Source organism: Dermacentor andersoni, chromosome 5 (genome assembly GCF_023375885.2).
Source record: "Dermacentor andersoni chromosome 5, qqDerAnde1_hic_scaffold, whole genome shotgun sequence".
In the NCBI taxonomy this organism is placed as follows: domain Eukaryota; kingdom Metazoa; phylum Arthropoda; class Arachnida; order Ixodida; family Ixodidae; genus Dermacentor; species Dermacentor andersoni.
This window is the reverse complement of record NC_092818.1, coordinates 129,098,325-129,117,292: the sequence shown is the minus strand read 5'-3', so window position 1 is coordinate 129,117,292 and position 18,968 is coordinate 129,098,325. Positions and strand designations below refer to the sequence as shown.

General features: G+C 44.5%; 1 protein-coding gene across 2 annotated transcripts in view; it reads right to left on the bottom strand.

Moving 5' to 3' along the window:
• LOC126531152 (uncharacterized) overlaps positions 1 to 18,829 on the bottom strand; it is a 143,940-nt gene extending 125,111 nt beyond the window's left edge. For both annotated transcript variants that reach the window (XM_050178569.3, XM_050178568.3), the window contains exons 1-4: positions 18,601 to 18,829; positions 14,370 to 14,512; positions 3,666 to 4,349; positions 663 to 857 (exon numbers count right to left, since the gene is read on the bottom strand). In XM_050178569.3, coding sequence (XP_050034526.1) covers positions 663 to 857; positions 3,666 to 4,349; positions 14,370 to 14,512; positions 18,601 to 18,653 — 1,075 coding nt within the window. In that variant the 5' untranslated portion in view covers positions 18,654 to 18,829. The remainder of the gene's footprint in view (positions 1 to 662; positions 858 to 3,665; positions 4,350 to 14,369; positions 14,513 to 18,600) is intronic.
• Between the last annotated feature and the right edge of the window lie 139 nt (positions 18,830 to 18,968).

Below are 18,968 nucleotides of genomic sequence, written 5' to 3'. Positions count from 1 at the left end.
CAGTCGCTCCTTTTCTTTGGAAATACTTGGGCTTGGCTCTAACGATTATTGCGTCTGATGTTGAACTGCATGGTAAACCTGCCTCAAGTTACCTCAGTGGTGTGGTATACTGGCCAAGACATCACTCCAGTTGTATTGTGAAGTGTGTGTCAGCCTGTCAATCAATTTTAAAGAATTTACATTCATGGACACACACAAAAGTTAATAAACCTTCCAGAAGTGGTTACAGCTCTGTCATGCATCCCCTCCCTGACATATCTGGACAACATTCCTGGTTGCATTGATGTATTAGTGATCCACCAAACCAAAATTCGCCAAAACTATGCTTGCCATGCACACTTGCAAAGGCACACTTCTGAGCCACCAGCAAAGCGCCACATAAAGGCTGTCACTGGTATTGTTCAGCATTTGCCATATTTGTATTGTCGTGCGCAATTTTCTATGATTCCCAGCCACGGTTCCTTGAAACAAATGTGGTCGCCAAGATGATGACATTATGCTTAGTTTTTGCTCATTCTGTGTATTTTGTCTACGTTGCAAAGATGTGAATGAGAGTAGAGGTTACTGATGGGTCAGAATGAAGCCCCACATATAGAATAACAGGCATAAAAGAGGCCGGTGAATGTGGAGGCAACAAAAGAGCATACGCAAGTACCACTTACCATTTATCTCCCGCATGGCCTTGATGAAGTCCTGTGGGTCCTTGAAGCTAACGAAGCCGTAGCCTTTGCTCTTGTTGCTTCGCTTGTCCCGAACCACTTTGGCCTTGAGGAAAGACGGGAACTTGCCAAAGACCCTAATCAAGACTTCGTCCGTTACGTCATTGCCAAGGTCCCCGCAGAATAGTCGGAAGTCATCTACAGCAGACACCATGCAGGAGAAGCAACGCATGCGAAGAAAGTCACCACTAGTAAGCTTAAATGTATCTATGCAACAAAGCCTTCCTAATTAAAACAGAAGATCATTAACTATATGAAGACAGCACGGGAAAGAAAAAAGGCATGCTGAATACCAGACTTGAAAGCTCACTTTAATAATGTTTATTAAAGGGGCTGTTAAATGCTTGGCAATGCTTTCAAACATGCAAATTCTCCAGTCTTTTGTCGCCTCCGTTTCTGCTGTGATGCTTTCGTTAGATCAGTGAGAATAAAAGCCACCAATTGGACAGTTCTATTGTGTACAGTGCTCACGGATTGAAATAGGACACGGAGCATTTAGTACAACCCTACATATGTGCAAAGTACGCGAGAGCACAATGTCATGTCGCTAGGAATTTGGTCACCAAAGGTGACGAGGGCTCCGATGTAAGTGTACGCGCCAGAATTACGTCGATGTGACACGAACTGCAGCCGGTTGAAGCGAAAGTATGCACATTACTTAGCCCTAAATTGGTGCGTTTCATTCCGTGAGCACTGTACATTAAAGTTATCAGCAGGTACTAGACAGTTACACATGACTTATCTAAGTATCCCAGGCTTTCCGTGCATTGCACAAGCAACTGGCTGTACTATCCAGGAGGCTTTTGATGTCAAGATGACAAAGACATGCCACAATAAGAAAAACAGCATTGACAAAATGCACTTATTCACAGGAGCAAAATATTCAGCTACGGGTCACAATTATAACATCACTTAGCGCATTTTTCTGCGTATAACCTGCCACCAATAACTCGTCATTTTCACGGCACATGACATTACGGAACTTAGTGATGAGCCTTGGCCTTTAGCTTGGGTTAGTCCTAAAAGCGGTTCAAGGGAGTGAAAAATTTTGTTTGAAATAACTGTTGCATTGTTCTCGGAGTTTACATTCGCAAGAGCTTTTCTCTATTCAAATACACAGGAGATCGCCAGGACCAACAGAGCAGTTTAATTTATTCCTCAGTTTGAATTAAGAGATTTGAAATTATCAGGATTTCACTTTACTATAGAAATAATTATATTTTTTTACTCTCCCTGCCTGTCATCAACTCCTTCCTCAGCACCTTGGTGTTAGTCCTTTTCAATACCAAGTTGCCACCTACTATAAAGGGACTGTCTACTGCTCAGAACATGTAATTGGAATGCGAACACTGTGTGCTACATCGACAGAAACAAGCGTGCTTTGATTCTGTAAACAAGGAATTACATTTTTAACTTGGCTCTGGAAGTGCTGCAAAAATTGCATGTGGTGTCAGTGAAACAGTGTAGACCAAAATGTATACTGTCACAACCAAAACCCTCGCAGGGAGAGTTATCTTGCTTAGACACATTGATGTATCGCTTATAATTGTATGTTATGCGCTTCTGATAACTTTTCTTTACGTGAAAGAGTAATTTCTTTCTTACTTCTAGTTAGTGCATGTTGAAAAGTGGGGGTGCCTTCATTAAGATGAATTAAGTGGTGCATCAATGATATCAATGGGTCCTTAAGTGTGCCCTCTCGTATTGGAGACATACAGCAGAGCTAGTAGCATTACGGGAGTTGTGAGAAGATAGCTGTTGTTTCCAGGACCTCCAAAATTTCTTGTGCCTTTAAGGCTTGCCACCATCTTCACAACACCAGCGTAGGCATTCCTCACCACAATGTGCCCGTTAGACCGTCCCCCAAATGGCTTAAATAATGGCAGCAGCGCCAGCTGAAAGACAGATCATGCCTGTAGAAAACATGTGATATGTGATAGGTGACTAAGAAACAGAACTAATGACTTATGCAGCTGATTACATACAGAGCACAGCTATGAGGGTCATAAGTTCAGTGTTTAACAAACTAACCATTCCTGTGGAAACCCTACCCCTTTGAAGTTTTTCACTTTTAGCAGTGTGGCATTGCCATTGCATCCAGTGATCAGTGTTGCAGACATCCCGTTTTACGATGACCCCACACAGGTAGAAGAAATCTGTTTTAAAAGTTGTTACTAGCTTTTCAAAGGAAGCACAGCATGTTTGGACACATTAAACAGTATTTTTTCTATTCTCTACCACGTAGGATGTCCTTCAAAAACTGTGGACCGTCCCTTTAAGGCTTACTCCATTTTCTTTACCACCAAAATCAACCAGTATCATGTTTTTGCTAATTTATTTTTACCTCTCCTCGTTCTACAACCGTCATATTGGCCTGCCCTCTTGAACCTTGGCTACAATAATTGTAACCTTGACAATCTCTTAGATGTGATCATTACAAAGTTTACTGTTTCTTGTCACTCATACAATTGCTTATGGCTTCTTCTCACTCATACAATTGCTACGGTATCACCATTGCAGCCCCTTCGGTTTTTCAAATGTTATCAGTTTCCCACAGATCGTTTCACATATCAGTGTCATGTAAACTAGTTTCTTCAACTTGACAGCCATTGCTTTGCCTGAAGTTGCTGTCCCTTTATCCCACAGAAGTGCTGCTGCACCGGATGTAGACTAAATGGCAAAGACTGTTGGTGTAACTAGCATTAGTGTTGTGCCTCCAGCATCAATAGGGCGCTGCAAGTACAGTGCGAGAATGACAGCAGCTCTTGTTTTCAGGTGTAGTGGTAGAGACCATGGAAGGAGTAAATAAAGTGCCTAATTTGGAAAGAATTCTGGCGCCTTTCCTGCATCTTCATCCTACTTTAGTAAATATAGTTTTTACAGATTTTGGTGGCTGGATACAGTTTAGGCATGCCTCATAACCTGACAGCACAACCACTAACTCACCTGTATCCCACTCGTTGAGTGAACTGTCCTCCCACGTCTGCTGTCCTGCTGTCCGCAGCAGACGTTTCTCTTTTCTCCGTTTCTTTGCAGAGCCTGCTTCCTCACTACCAGCAGACGCTGACTTCTCAGCAGCCTTTGTCTTCTCCGCTGACCGATCAGATGACTTTTGTTTTTCTGACGACTTGTGGGAGGACTGCTTGGACGACTTGGACTTGGTCTCTTTTAAGGTCTCGGCTTTAGTGCTGTCCACCACTGGCACAACTGGCATGGGAATCACGCCACTGGGCTGGGCTGCGAAGGCTGGGCCAGCCATGACTGGAGCCACAGCCGCAGCATTCTTCCTGAGGGGCGGTGCTGAGTACACGGTTGGCGAGGCGATGATGACACTGGTCATGGTCGCAGGAGGAGGTGGAGGCGGAGCTACCACAACGGGCGCTGGCAGGTGTGGCGAGGGAATAATGACAGCTGGTGATGGCTCAGGGGGCCCAGGGAGAGGACGCACTGCTGCCATGTTGGTTGGCGTGAGGAATGATGGTGGCGGGGGAGGTGGAGGCACAAGGGGTCCGCCGATAAAGGGTGGTGGGGGCGCCATACGTGGTGGTGGTGGTGGAGGACGGAGGTGACGCAGCTGATGCGGGATGAATTGTATGTGAGGTGGGGGTCCTGAGGGAGGCATTGGAGGGCCTGGAAAATAGAAGATAGGGAGTGGATTTTGTGCTCGAAATGGATTTATGCAGTTGCAGTTACTCTTATAAAGTGCAGTTTCATTCAATTTTCAATTTTATAGAAAGCAAAATTTTCCTGCAGTTATACAGGAAATCTTTGTGTATAACTGTAGGTTTAATTAAGCATCTGCTTGGTTTATAAATTTAATCGCAGAGTAAATATCACACCCCCTGTGAGCATCTTCCGTGCCATCTGCTTCCTTTCAACGACCTCCTTCAGACCTTTCAATGCAGGGTTTCTTACCAAAGCATTTACAACACTCAGCCCCTTAGACATTGCAGCATGTTTCAGTAGAGCCTGTTAAGAGTAAAACAGTCACGAGTGTCAGTAAGTTTAACATGCTACTGACTTCAATTATTTAAATCCTGAATGGACATGAAAACTTTGTACTAACTAATAGCAATGGTGCCTTTTTGGACTTCTGAACTTCTGAATTCTTTTTGGACTTCTGAATTAAAGGGCATGTCAAGTCGACAAATTGTATATGGAATTTCACAATACAGTTTGACCAATTTCATTGCATTTTCTCACAAAATATTTCTGTGACGCTACCTGCTTTTGCTGCTGTGACAAAGTGTTATGAAGGACTATGGTGCCGTCTCTCTGTGGCCTTTGGCTCACCTCTTGCTTACAGCTCTACCGCTGAAACTGCTGGCACAGCACAGAAATCCTGCTCTACACCAATGTGTGGATGATGTATCCCTGCCCATTTTCTATTGCCTTCAATCGTGATTTTCTCAGCAACCGAGTAATCACAGTGAATACAACAGGTGAGGAGAGAGTTTTGGGACTACAATCAGTGCGGGGCAGCATCGAAGATACATGTATCTTAGATACTATCTTAGATACTCTTTGGTTATTTTGTATTTGTATCATGATACGTCTGGAAAGGCATGTATTAGTATCTGGATTTCCGATACATGGAAAGAATGTATCATGTATATTAAGATGCAACATAGAGCTACCCCAACAACACCCTGCTAAACTACAAACGTTGGCTGAACTCCGCTTCTCAAGCTGATACTGATGCCACTAAGCAACCAGAATAAAACTAAAAGCAGTGACATTCTTTTACCTTTTCATCAGAGCCCACCAGCGAGGGCAGTCGATGAGATCTATGCAGCCCTATTGGTAGAGCAGAGCCACGTGGTGGCGCTCACGCCGTCTCGACAAAAAACTTGGAGGACGCTTAAGCAAGCTTCGACTTTAAGAGTGCAATGCGACATTCAAAGATCCTTGACTGCATCTCAAGCTGCTGGGCAACTGCAGCTTATACGTAATCGTAATGTTTACAGGGAAATGCTGGAGGCAAAATCTATGCACGAAGGCGAGCTTTCTGGTAGAAACATCGCCTCTTGCGTGGGCGGATCTTCTGTTATTGTTTCGCACTTTTGATATTTCAGACTGAGAAGATTTAACATAAAAGCCATGCGCTGTCGGTGTTTTGTTTCATGCCATTTGTTTGCGGGCTGCCATTCTCAAAATCCCGAGCAATAACTTTGTAAAGAACTTAAGACAAGTATGAGCAAGTTTAGTGATAGAAAAACAACTTTAGTGCTGTATAGAATACGCGTGGTTCGGGATGATTTTCTTGGCCGCGGACGCCTACTAGGCACTGGATGTTCTGCGACACGGGGCCTGGCTATCGTGTTAAAACAAGTGCGAATGTCGGCGCACAGCCGACCTTTTAATGTGTAAACATTCTTTAGCGAGATCCCAGGCAGTTCTGTCACGTGAGAAGTGTAATGCCTTGTATCTGCACAAAAATGCGTAATTTGCAAAGTTAAGACATTTATTCATTATGATAGTGTAAACGCAGATGACCGGCAGCTTTTAAGCGATAAGGAACAATTTAAAGCAAAGAAATAAAAAGTGAATACCCATAGGGCTCCTTCGAAAATGTATGGGAAAGCTTTATAGTAGGGGTGGCCAACTTGAAATTCAGGGGTGGGACAATTTAAATTCAGGGATAGGCCAATTTAAATTAATGGGTGGGCCAACGTGAAATTTGGCAATGGGCCAACTGAAATTTGGCAGTGGATAACTCAAATTTGGGGTTGGGCCAGGTTGAAAACTAGGGGTGGGCCAATTTAAACCTGGGGGTGATCGAACTTGAAATTTTGGGGCGGCCCAATGTCCAGTTGAATGCTGCTGAGCATCGCTTGAGTTATAAACACCTCGCGGGCAAGCGAGCGCATCGAGATGCTTGGCACGTTTTTATTGGGTCTTACTGAGGTGCAGTCAGAATGCAGTTGAGCGCTTGCATGGACAAGGAACACATGCATAACACAGCATTGCGAGTGAAAGCTAGGGTGACATGGCATCGCGGCAATGCACCTTCCCCTTACGCAATGCCTCACGCACTACTGCAGCAGCTGGTGTTCCCCTTTCGAACCGCTCTGCACCGTCGAGAAGCGCTCATGCCCGGCGTTTCAGCTCAGTTGGTACGATTGCACTGAAGGGGACGAATGCGGCGAGAAAATTTCATGATTGTCTACTAAAGCCTAAGCATTCTTTGCCACCGGAAAGGCCATGGGTAGATGCGCATAAGCTAGGAAAAGCAAGTAAGGAAATCTAAGCAAAAACAAAGTCACAGCCGAGCCAAACAATGCTTATGCATTAGTAGACAATTCTCAAAATGTCTGTAGCTTTCTTGTTTTCTTCATTTTTCCCTTTTAGTTGCGTTGCTGCCATGACACTTGCTCGTAGCCACCGTACTGTGCTGCATAGGCCAATGCATGCGGCGTGAATATGTCACTAACGAATGTTTTACACCAGCAGATAAGTAGAATATCAAAGGCCATTGCAGCTTTATGTGCTCTCTGGGTTCGTTCGATTTGTCTACACTACCTGAACCAGTTCACGAGGTGCTGCGCGCTGCCATTCGTTTCAGTGGTACAGCAATGACGCCCGCTGAACCACAATGTTCACTTCAAAAGGTGCAGGAAAGGTGCAGGGCTGGTTCATGATTTTGCTGCACCCACTCGACTGTTGGTGTCAACTTGGTGCAGGCGCGTACAGGTGCATAGCAGCAGCGCAGTAGACGACGCAGCACACAGACACAAGCACCGTTAAAACCCTGCTTATGCACGTCTGATGAGTATACACAAGTGTGGTGTGTATTTATGCCCCAGAAGCCGATCATACCTGACGTTCAGAACCTCTCAAACTTACACCCTCCGTGCACATTAGTCTGACATGACATAACACCTGCACCGTGCCTGCACCTTTGCATTTGTTTTGAGTGCCTTGCTGGGCCTGCACCTCAGGAATAGAGTTGCACAATTTCTGAACTTCTCGTGAACCGCCGTGAACTGGTTTACAGTGGTGCAGGCGAATCGAACAGACCCTGTGCATCGAAAAAAATTTTGCTACTAGCGTTGTTGCTGCTGTGTTCCTTTCCGGTGATGCAGTATTGCGTGAATAGTAATACGTTTACGGACAAGGCAAAACTCCCCGGTGGTATTTCCGCAATCGTGCTGAGGCTTCTTATTGATGTTCTTGTATTTAGATGGCAATCTGCAAACTGGTCGGCAAGCAGAGCAGCGACTCCCATCAACTACAGTGGCGACAAGCAAGAACGTGCGACAGTGCAGCGAATAAAGCAAGCCCAATAATTTGTTTCAGAATGAAAATATTATACTTTGACCAAAAAGAAAAACAAAAATATTCAAATATATTAACAGGCATTTCATCCAAATGAAATAAGGTTGGTCGGAGTTAAGAAATTTCCAAGCACATCTTTGTGCATGCACATTTGCTGCTACATTATGTAGATCATAATAAAAAATTTGCTAACGTATATCATAAGATACAAATTAAAAGTATTGTATCGGATACAATAATTGCTATAGTATCTTGTATCTGTATCTCAAATACTTGTTGCCCGAGTATCTTGTATCGTATCTCGATACAATTGCAAAGTATCTTTGCCCAACCCTGACCACAACCTATCACTCCAGCTAAACCGTATATTCACCATCAGAAAAAATGAGAGATCGTTCATTTAGAAACATAACAACTTCATTACGGGAACTGATCACAAACTGGGGTTACAGTTATGCTATGTCCTGCACGCTGCTTGCTTGAATGTGAGCCGTGCCATTTGTGTTTTGGAGACGACTGCCTCTCAGGTTTCCTCCACTCGGTTCTTCAACAAAGGTGAACTTTGGTCTGCAGAGTGTGCCACAGACCGAGAGTGCAAGATCTGCGGGTTGTCTTAAGGAGGTGTTTCTTGGAAGCACATAACATAAACACAGCGAAAGGTGTGGGTAGACAGCTGTCTTGTCATATTTTACATGGTGTGCCTGTGCTCTATACTGAAAGACTTCAATAGTCTCAATATTTTTGTAAATGTAGTACATATACACACACTTTAAACTTACACATTTTTGAAGCTAAGGAAGCTTTACGATAGGATTTGCACGCAAAAAAGTACGACACTCAGCAAGCTATGAAAGTTGGGAAACACAATACTAACTTGACAATAAAGTTGGTCTTGAAACACCAGACCAGGCATCATTTACATCATTAAGATGTCATGACACAAAGCAATATTTGTAGACATTGTGTAGCAGTAAGGCTAGGTATGATGACATAAAACAGTGCAGTGCACATTTCTTGTGGCCGCACTTGTGCGTGGCAGCCACACCAATTGCAAGAATAAAGCAAGCCCATGTATTTTGACGCCACAACGCATCAACCTGGATACCATAATCCCAACTATTTCGTAGAAATAAGCATCATCGCCACTTATTTAAGGCACTCTGACATTCATCTAAAGGGACCCTTACCATGTTTGGGCATTGCAAACAGACAACTGCAGTACATAGATCATGTGCTCATGATAAAGTCTGCAATGTATCAAACAACTGCACGGCCCGAAAACCACTCAAATTTTGAACAAAAGCTTGTGTGCCCTTTCTCTCAAGACAGCCCAGGGTTCATACAACATGTCTGACTTAAAATTCAAGGACAATTCAAGGATGCCATAGGCCAGAATTCAAGGAGGAGGAAACAAACTTTATACACATACATACACTGAAAAATAACAAAATCTTTTTTTTCTTAGCTGCGATTTCTTGCAGCTAAGCAGCTGATGAGTTCGACACTTGCTTCAAGCTGCACAGGTCACTTTTTTATGCTGCCTTTTCCATTGTAGTGATGTCAATCGCCTTCTGACATGATGGCTTGTGGTGTACGACTTCAGCCAAATTAAGATGCTAGTCTTGCTGAAGCTAAATGGCTGAAACTTACTTTCCACAAGGTATTTCTAGAGCCTAGGACTCGAAATTAGAGCCATGGTGGCTGTGGTGTGATCCAATTATCAAAACAACAATATGTGGCACAGCTTGGTCACTTTAACTGGCTTTGTCTAGCTACACAGACAATGGTGATTTAAACATGCCTGTCATCTGTGGCTGTGGCAACGCTACATTGCTATTGTTTAGCGACACTCTCAAGGGAAAATATTGTTACATTGCAGAAGTCACATATAAAGATGTATTTACAATATTTACAAGAAAGACAATGATGCAAAAACAAGATGACTGTCGAGACCGATTCCACCTCTACACGTCAAATCATTTTCTTATGAATGCGCCACTCTTGGTTGCGCTGTAACATAACCCTTGCCTGTAAAGGTGCCATCTCAGCACTAACTATAAGGGTGGTGAACTGGCGGCAAAGTAAGGCTTCAGCCGGGACACATGCAAAACGTCCGTGGGGACACGCAAGTCCAGCAAAGCGATCTCGTAGTTCACATTGCCAAGCTGATGCAATATAGTGTAGCGCCCTGTGTAGCACAGCAACAGCTTTTCAGACAAGTCGTTGCGGCGACATTGTATCTATGGGAGGGCAACAGAGCCAGCATGAAATTGAACGTCCCGATCTCAGCTGTCATAACGGATCTTCTGTGCAGCATGAAACTCAGTGAGCCGGGAGCTGGCAATCTGGCGTGCTGTGTGAGCCCAGGTGAAGACGTCTTGAGGCTATTCAGTGGGAGTGTTCGTCGAGGAAAGAAGCAGTGTGTCAAAGGGAAAAGAAGGGTGGCAATCGAACAGAAGGTAAAAGGGTGAAAAGCCAGCGGTCTTGTGATGGGACGAATTATAGGCGAACATCACGAAGAGTAACATACTGTCCCAATCCCTGTGGTCATCCTAAACGTGCATAGACGGCATTTCTGTCAACGTGACATTAAGCCGGTCCATCAGTCCGTTTATCTGTGAGTGGTAGGCGGTAGAAAGCTTGTGCTCGGTAGAACAGGAGTGAAGAAAGTCTTCAACTAGTTGGGACAACAAGGTGTGGCCGCGGTCAGTGAGAAGCTGCTGGGCTACACCGTACTGGAGGATGACATGTAAAAGGAAATCTGCCACTTCAGTAGCACAGCTTGTGCGCAAAGCTTGTGTGATCGCGTACCGGATCACATAACCAGTCAAGTCAACGACCCACTTACTGCCAGATTTCAATGTAGGTAAAGGGGCGAGAAGATCGAGACCGACGTGAAAGAATGGTTCTGAGGGCACATCAATGGGGTGAAGGCGTCCAGCGGGCAGCACAGCAGGTGTTTTGCAGCACTGACAGAGCACACAAGCTGCAATGTAGCAGTGCACAGAGCGGTAAAGGACTGGCCAGTAGAAGTGGTGCCATACACAGTCGTAAGTACGCAAAACGCCGAGGTGGCCTGCAGTAGGGGCGTCATGCAACTGCTCAAGAACTGATGACTGTAGAAGGCATGGTAGGAGTAAAAATTCTGGTCTTTCGGGGTGTGAGCTGCAACGGTAGAGAATGTCATCACAGAGCATGAACAAACGCAGCTTGGGCTCCGAATTTCCAGCATTGAGACGATCAATGAGAACATGTATGCAGTCATTACACTGTTGTTCAGTGCGGATGTCCTGCAGATCAGAAATGGCCAAGATGCAAGAGTCGGTGTCCTGAGCATCATATTCAGGGCGGTCAACAGGATGATGGCAGAGGCAGTCGGAATCCTTGTGCAAACAGCCTGACTTGTATAAAACAGCAAATAAATATTCTTGGAGTCGTAGCGCCCATCTACCCAACCGTCCAGTGGAGTCTTTAAGTGAGGAGAGCCAGCACAAGGCGTGGTGATTGGTAACCATGTAAAATGTGCGGCCGTACAAGTAGGGGCGGAATTTGGCAACTGCCCAAACTAACGTCAGGCACTCCCACTCTGTAATTGAAAAATTCCTCTCGGCGGGTAACAGAAGGCAGCTGGCATATGCAATTGCACGCTCTGCGTTATGCTTCCATTGAACAAGTACAGCCCCAATTTCATGGCCACTGGCGTCAGTGTAAAGTTCAGTGGTGGCAGACGGATCATAATGAGCCAGCAATGGGGGAGCCATGAGCAAGTGTACGAGGGCGGAGAAGGCTCTGGTTTGAGCAAAGCCCCATGTCAAAGCAACGTCCTTTTTAAGTAAGTCGGTGAGTGAGCGAGCGGTTTCGGCGAAATTCTTGATAAGATGATGGAAATACGAGCATAGGCCAACAAAGCTTCTTACACTTGTAACAGAAAACGGAGCCGGCAAATTGTGCACTGACGAGATGGTCAAGAACAGTAACTTGACAACGTGCAAAGTGGCACTTGGATGAGTTCGATTGTCAGCTGGCGCATCAGAAAACAGCAAGAATAGCCAATAGATGCGTTAGATGACTAGTGAAAGTTGGTGAAAAGACTAATGATATCGTCAAGATAACACAGGCATGGGGAGGACCATTTATAGCCGCGAAGTATGGAATCCATTATTCTTTTGAAGGTTGCCGGGGCATTACAAAGGCTGAATGGCCTAACCTTGAATTGATAGAGGCCATCAGGTGTTACAACGGCAGTTTTCTCGTGGTCCATGTCATCTACCGTGATTTGCCAACAGCCTGACTGGAGGTCTATCGATGAAAAGTACTTGGCTTTGTGCAAGCAGTCGAAGGCGTTATCAATACGCGACAAGGGGTAGACATCCTTGTGCCTGTGACTTTTTTTTAAGTGTCTGTAATCCATGCAAAAGTACCAACTGCCATCCTTCTTTTTGACAAAGACAACAGTGGACACCCACAGACTGCAAGATGGCTTTATAATGCCTAAGGTCAACATCTTATCGAGTTCTCATTGTATCACTTGTCGTTCAGCATGTGAAACATGGTACGGCCGGCGGCGTATCGGATTGGCATCTCCGGTGTAAACACAATGGGTGATCACAGATGTCTGGGCTAAAGGGCCTGGGTCTGTCTGGGTCAAGGATTGTTTCCCAAGAGTCCATGGTCTGGCCCCTATGTGGAGTTATTTACTTTGAATCATCAAAAGTCACCCCCCCCCCCCCCTCCCAGGACCCTTGAATCTGTTTTTCCAAATTCCAGGGTTTTCAAGGAGGTGTACAAACTCTGGCAAAAGGCGTAGCGCATGAGAATTAGGATAAAAGAAGAACACAGACGACAAAGACATTTGGCACTAACTTTCAATGTTTATTGCAGGATCACAGCATACATATATGCCATTCTCCCCAACTGCAATAGAACATGTGCACTGAGCAACCTGATAACGTTTCTCACGGCAAAATGGGAAGTCAGTGTTAAAGAATCATGCCAAGCACATAAATTCCATTTTTTTTTCCTGATAATGAGATGGACGGTTTGCTGATACAAGACCCATTAACGGTGGCAATGTGATATGCTTCAATGATGAGCTTGGTCATCTCGTTAAGGCTTTTTTTCTAGGATCACTGTATCTTTAGAGAGGGCAGGGGCATCTGTTGCAGTGCTGTGCAAGAAAACCATCGACCTGCTCTTTGTCTGGATTGATATTATGCTCTCTTAGCCTATCAAACCCTGGCAGCACCATTTCCCAGAGGAGAGTCAAGGTCCCACACATAAACGCTTCTATTTTAGACGCACTACTTGCAATGTCGCCCGTTGTGGCACATGACTTCAGAAAAACATTCAATGAAGGAGGCAAAGCCACTACTGGAAGTGGGCTGCACAGAGAAAAATGAAAACAAGAATATGAGAGGCCGGGCTTTTGATGTAGAAGCAAGATGGTCCTTCAGACAATACAGGAAAGAATGTTGCTTGAAGTTGCCCACTAGGGCAGTTTACAACTTTTACCACTTTGATGAATGTTACAATTCATCAGCCTAACATGACTGAAAGAAGAATGCACACTTAGGAGCCGCCAATGGCTCCTTAAATACACTCTGTCCTCCCTAGATCCCTAGGTGAGGGAAAACGGCAGTTCACCGCCGACCAATTCGGAGCGTCCAAAGTCATCGTAGCCGATCCGCCTTTGAGGGGGAGGGTTTACACACTCACTTCTGCACAGGTTGCACTGACCACAAAAAGATGAGAGGGTTCTCGTAGACACGGTGCTTGACCCAAGCAGGCACCTCTTCATCCCAGTGCTGACGACGCAGACAATGGCCGCCGCGTCTGTCCGTGACTTCTAAGCCCCATGAGACGGCCGTAAGACATCTTCTCCCAGGATTTCCACCGCTTCAAACAAGCCGTGACGGCGAATCCACAAACATTACTTGGTCTGCCGACCGCATTTAGTCACAGCGGCGCCGAGGGGCTGTCGATGCAGCCTACAAAGCAAGTAACCGCAGCAGGTGGAGAAGGGTTCCAAGGTCGCTTCTGGGACGCTCGCCACCCCCGCAGCAGCAGCTGGCTGGGAAAGTTTTGTAGGTTGGTACCCTTGCAGGCCGTTCGTAACAGCATGTTCAGCAATGGGCAATTTGCCGAGGTCACGTACAATAATCGAGGATGTTGCATGAGGTGCGCCTTATGTTGAGGTATTTGTGCATGTACCCTTGACTATCTGCTTAGGAGTGCGGTTCCCTCAAGAGGAAGGGTGCACGGACTTCAGATTAAAATTTCAGCAAATTTCGCATAACAACTGTTTGATATTTTGCAGAGACGAGTGCCACCTTGTGATCTATGCACCACACTAGTACTCATACATGCTCATACCTGATAATGGAGGAGGTGGTGGGGGTGGAGGGGCTAGCCTTGGTCTCTGAAGAGCAGGTCCTGCAGGAAGCCTTGGCCCCGGTGGTGGACCCTCAGCACCAACAGGGTGGCCCGGTTCAGGCATGGATATCTCCTGCTCGAACCTAGAGGTAGTGCAAAGCCAGGCGACACAGCGTTGGCTCTGAATATTTGAATCAGCACACAAAATGATGTGAGGGAACTCTTCGCTGACTAGCTGGTTTCTCAGTGTAAAGTAGGGTTCACTTTTAAAGTGAACGTCTAATTAAGTATTCAAACAAATAAGACATCACTATCTCCATAGGAAGAAAGCACTTCATGTGGCACATTAGGTAGGCCTATATAGACAAAAAAGATTACTGCCAAGGTCATTGTGTCAAAACCAAGTCATAATCAGATCTGGAAAGATAATTCTGTGTTCTGTTTAACAGTGGACTGTACTATACATTAGTTCAGATGCTGTTGTGTAGAAGGGGGAGGGGGAGCATGGAGAAAAAAGAAATTGAGAAAACAGACAGGAAAGACGAGGAAAACATTCTTGGTAAGTCCAGAAGAGCAAGCTTTCCATGCAAGTCACCTGTACCAAAGTATGAAAACAGTTCAGAGGATGATGTTACTTTGATCATTAATGCTAGGGACCCGATATTTATTTTAAGACAGTTAGTGTTGGCTTAGTGCTTCCAACCTCATGAGGACAGTTGTAAAAAGGCACCCAAAAGTAGTGTTCACTCATATCTTTGAATGTTGATGCTGTGTTTTTGATGGAGGTCGGCAAACTTATGAATCTTCTATGCGATGAGGTTGACCTCAGTTGTAATGCGTGATGCGAGGTTGGCGATTGTTGGGTAATCTGTGAGCAAGGTAAAAAAGGTAATCCCCAGCCACATACAAGAGTTTGAGGTTAAGTGAGGTTGAGTAGTCAGGATGTTTCCTGTAGCTTCTAAGGTGCAACATGAGTGAAGTTCTACCCACAAACATGTTAAAAGGAACAAAAAGAAAGCAGAAAGAATGCGTATTATTGAAAGTGGGTGCTGTTTCCTGCAACAAACAGCATCGAAGATGGCAGGAGGCATGGGGCGTACATAAAACAAGTCAGTCTCAAAACTGTTTCTGCAACATCCTGGAACCTCCGCATGTGGGAAACACAACTACTAAGTACATTTGATGCTGACAACATGGCCCTAAACTCGCACAATGAGCGCTTGACATGAAGCTCACTACTGAGGTTGAAATGAGTTTCTGGAAGCTGCAGGAAATTTAGGTGAAACCATAGAGTTTCTTATAATGTTACCCAGAGAGAAATCTGGCAACAGTGTCAATGCGAGTTTCCAAATGGGCACTGTGCCATTATGGGAATGCCAGGATGTGGGCGTGTGGGGCTCGGCCTCAAACCTGGCTTGGCCTAACACGTGGCCTAGCTGCACAGATAAAGCGTTTTTAATGTAAATTTTTCCCAAATGTTTTGATTCACATGTGCGTCTTTCAACAAAGTTTATTTGCATAGAGTGAAACAAGCAAGCGAGGAAAAGAAATACAGAGAAAGAGATGATTCAATTTGGCACACAGTGAGAGCAGACCTTGTTGCCTGTCCTCCAATTTCAGCAGCTTGCCAGTACTTTTTTATGTTTGATATAATAGTACAACCCAGCACAAGTCCCTATGATTGAATAAAAATGTTTTTTACATAATATTAAACAGAAAACAGCATTTTACAAGCAGTATTAGCAGAAAATTAACCACTGTGACAGAACGCAGCTAGCCAGGCACACCTTCAAAGTGCCCTGGCTCTCCGAGAAATATGACAATCCAATACTACTAGATCTCAGCATTCCCATGCATACGACACCATCCCAGCAGCAGTCTTCCCTCTAGGTAACATTGTATGAAACTCCATGAGTGAGCCATCCTCAACCTCATGGAATGAGGTCGAGCGAGGTCATCAAACCTGTGTTGACCTTTAGCCTCGCATAAATTTAAATGTCAATTTAGCAGGCTTGATAGTGCTTCCACTTTAGTACAATGTGACACTCAGGTTATTTTCAAGCAGAAATGATTTTGTGGTCTGCTCAGGCAAGTAAAACAACAAATGTTGATGCACGTCAATATTTATAGTGATGAAAGTGTTTGCATTGCCTTCCATCAAGATTTTTTTTTCCACATGAGAAGCATGCACCTCATGTGAGCATATTACCTTTGGTGATCAGGAATGCTGACTGAATTTGTTGCATTTCCTCCTGGTAACAAAGGGTTATGGTATGTGCTAAAAGTGACATGCTTCAAAACTTTCACAGCTTGCAGGAACCATATTTTCCATGTGCTTTATGCGTGTAGCAAGCCCATGGTAAGCATTATTCCTATTACAGGAATGTGCTGCCACTATACAGAAACATTGTAAAATTTAGGTCGAATGCAATGGTGCCCTTTGTTGCTGAAAAAAGAATCTACAGCATTTCTCAGGCTTTGAACCGGTGCCAGCAACATTGTTTGCTTGATTGCTTCATGTGAGTTGCAGCCTTGGATGATGCGTAATAGCTTTGAAACAATTTTATTAGGAACAAAATGTTATTTATTTGGAATTCACTGCAAGTCTGCTTCGTTATGAATATGTGCTGGCACTGTTGCATGACGGTAGTAGAAAATTAGATGCAGTACGTCTGTCAGAGTTGTGCTATGCCACACGGGGACATTGTGTAGACTCCTGCTTCAGGCAGTATCACAGAAAGCAAAGAACTGTTTTTTAATAATTTGTTGTTGTCATTTTTGTGAACCAAAGAAAGGCATCCCAAGTGTTTTGTAGTTTCTTGTATAATACGAAAATAACTCTCTTTATTTTCTTTTTTCCTTTTCAATGCACCTATGGGGTAGAGGGAAGAATACTTCCCACCGGAGTACTTCTACAGATCTTACTTGAAAAAGGTCACAAATTTTTACAGGCAACGTTCGCGACCACGTGTTGAGGTAAAACCACATAACTAGACCTCTATGCCGCATACAAAAATTTGTCCGTAGGATGGTTAAACTGATGGGTTGATAACACCTTCCTGTGGGCTGACGGGACAGAGAACTCCGGTGTGCTCTCATGAGAGCTCATGCCAGACACGGCGATGCCGTCAGCACCAGTGTAAGCATTTCTCACACAGCTCTGAGTAGTCCCAATCAACAAGTGGAAACACAAAGAGAATGTGGCCCCTGCACAGAGTTATCGTCCCTATTTGTGAATCTTTATCTGCAATTAGACGGTGCAGATATATTTACGGAGTCAAACACTTCGATCACGTGAAGTTACACCAGCGAGCAGACAAATAGCCAGGAAACGGCAACAATGAATTTAAAGATCGTGGGCCATACTAAAATACCTTTAATGCAATTAGCACTCTTAGGATACTTCGCGCACTCCCTCGTCTAACTTCTTTAACGTCAACTTGGGTCACAGGGCAGTCTATAGTATAACGGGTAGAGCATCAGGCTGCTGTGCTAAGGGGACCAGGTTTAAACCCGACCATCCGACCAAGATGGGTCGCTGGGTATGTAGATAGCCTCCTCATTAAATTCTCCTCGAGAATAAATCGAGGAGGTTGTGGCTGCAAGCAAAACGACAGGGTAACATCGCTAGCGTATTATTAGAGCTTGTTTCTGTCTCTCTCTCTCACGCCGACTTAGGTCACGTCTTATGTGTCACTGGGTATGTGCCGCTCTTCATAATAACCATCACTACATCTAAAGCATATCACCAATTGCGTACCCATCCTAAGATATATTGCTATTTATATTAAAGTCGCCAATCATTTGCCACGATTCTCCAAAGGCTAGATGTACCGGCAATTTGATAAGACTGATATAATTTGAGTCCTGCTACAAGACGACGTCAACAGTACACAAACTTTTTTAAAGCACACTTTATAAAATGCGGAGTAAGAAACAGCGTGTCCGGTCAACTTACTATTGATTATCACCTTCGAAACAAAAACTTCACAGGAGGCAAGCGCCTCGAAGCCAAGCTTGACCCGATCGAGTATGAACGCAACTGTTTTGAAAGCCCGCTCTTTCTTGTCAGTTAAAAGCTTGAGCCATTCTGCTTTTCCAAACATCTTGGCATCAAAAACATGAGTAGCACAGTTGGTCGCTAATCTGTCAGCTCTCTATAAGAATACTAATAGCTGAACTTCATTACTTGCACAAGCATTGTTTACGGTGTAAGCAAGGCAAGTCTCACCGGCTCATCTCTTCTTCCATCTCTTTACGTCTCTCTTCACTGATGCCAGCCATGATTAAAATCCTTAGTCTGTACTCTAAGTTTTCTGTCCTTTAACCACGAAACAAGAAGACCGACTCGAGAAAACAACGGGATATCATGCAAAGAACTTTCGTCGCTCAATACACGAACGTCAGAAACACGAATGCGAACTATAAGCCATGGAAGCAGACATAACAGTGATGCGTGCGTCGATGCGGTTCGTAAACTGCTGGCGAGTTGACGTTGTGACACTTGACACTGCTGCAACTGGCTACAATAAATGCCGTAAAGACATAATTTTTCTTTATTTACGCGTATATGCATATTTTCTAACATAAAGTATTTTT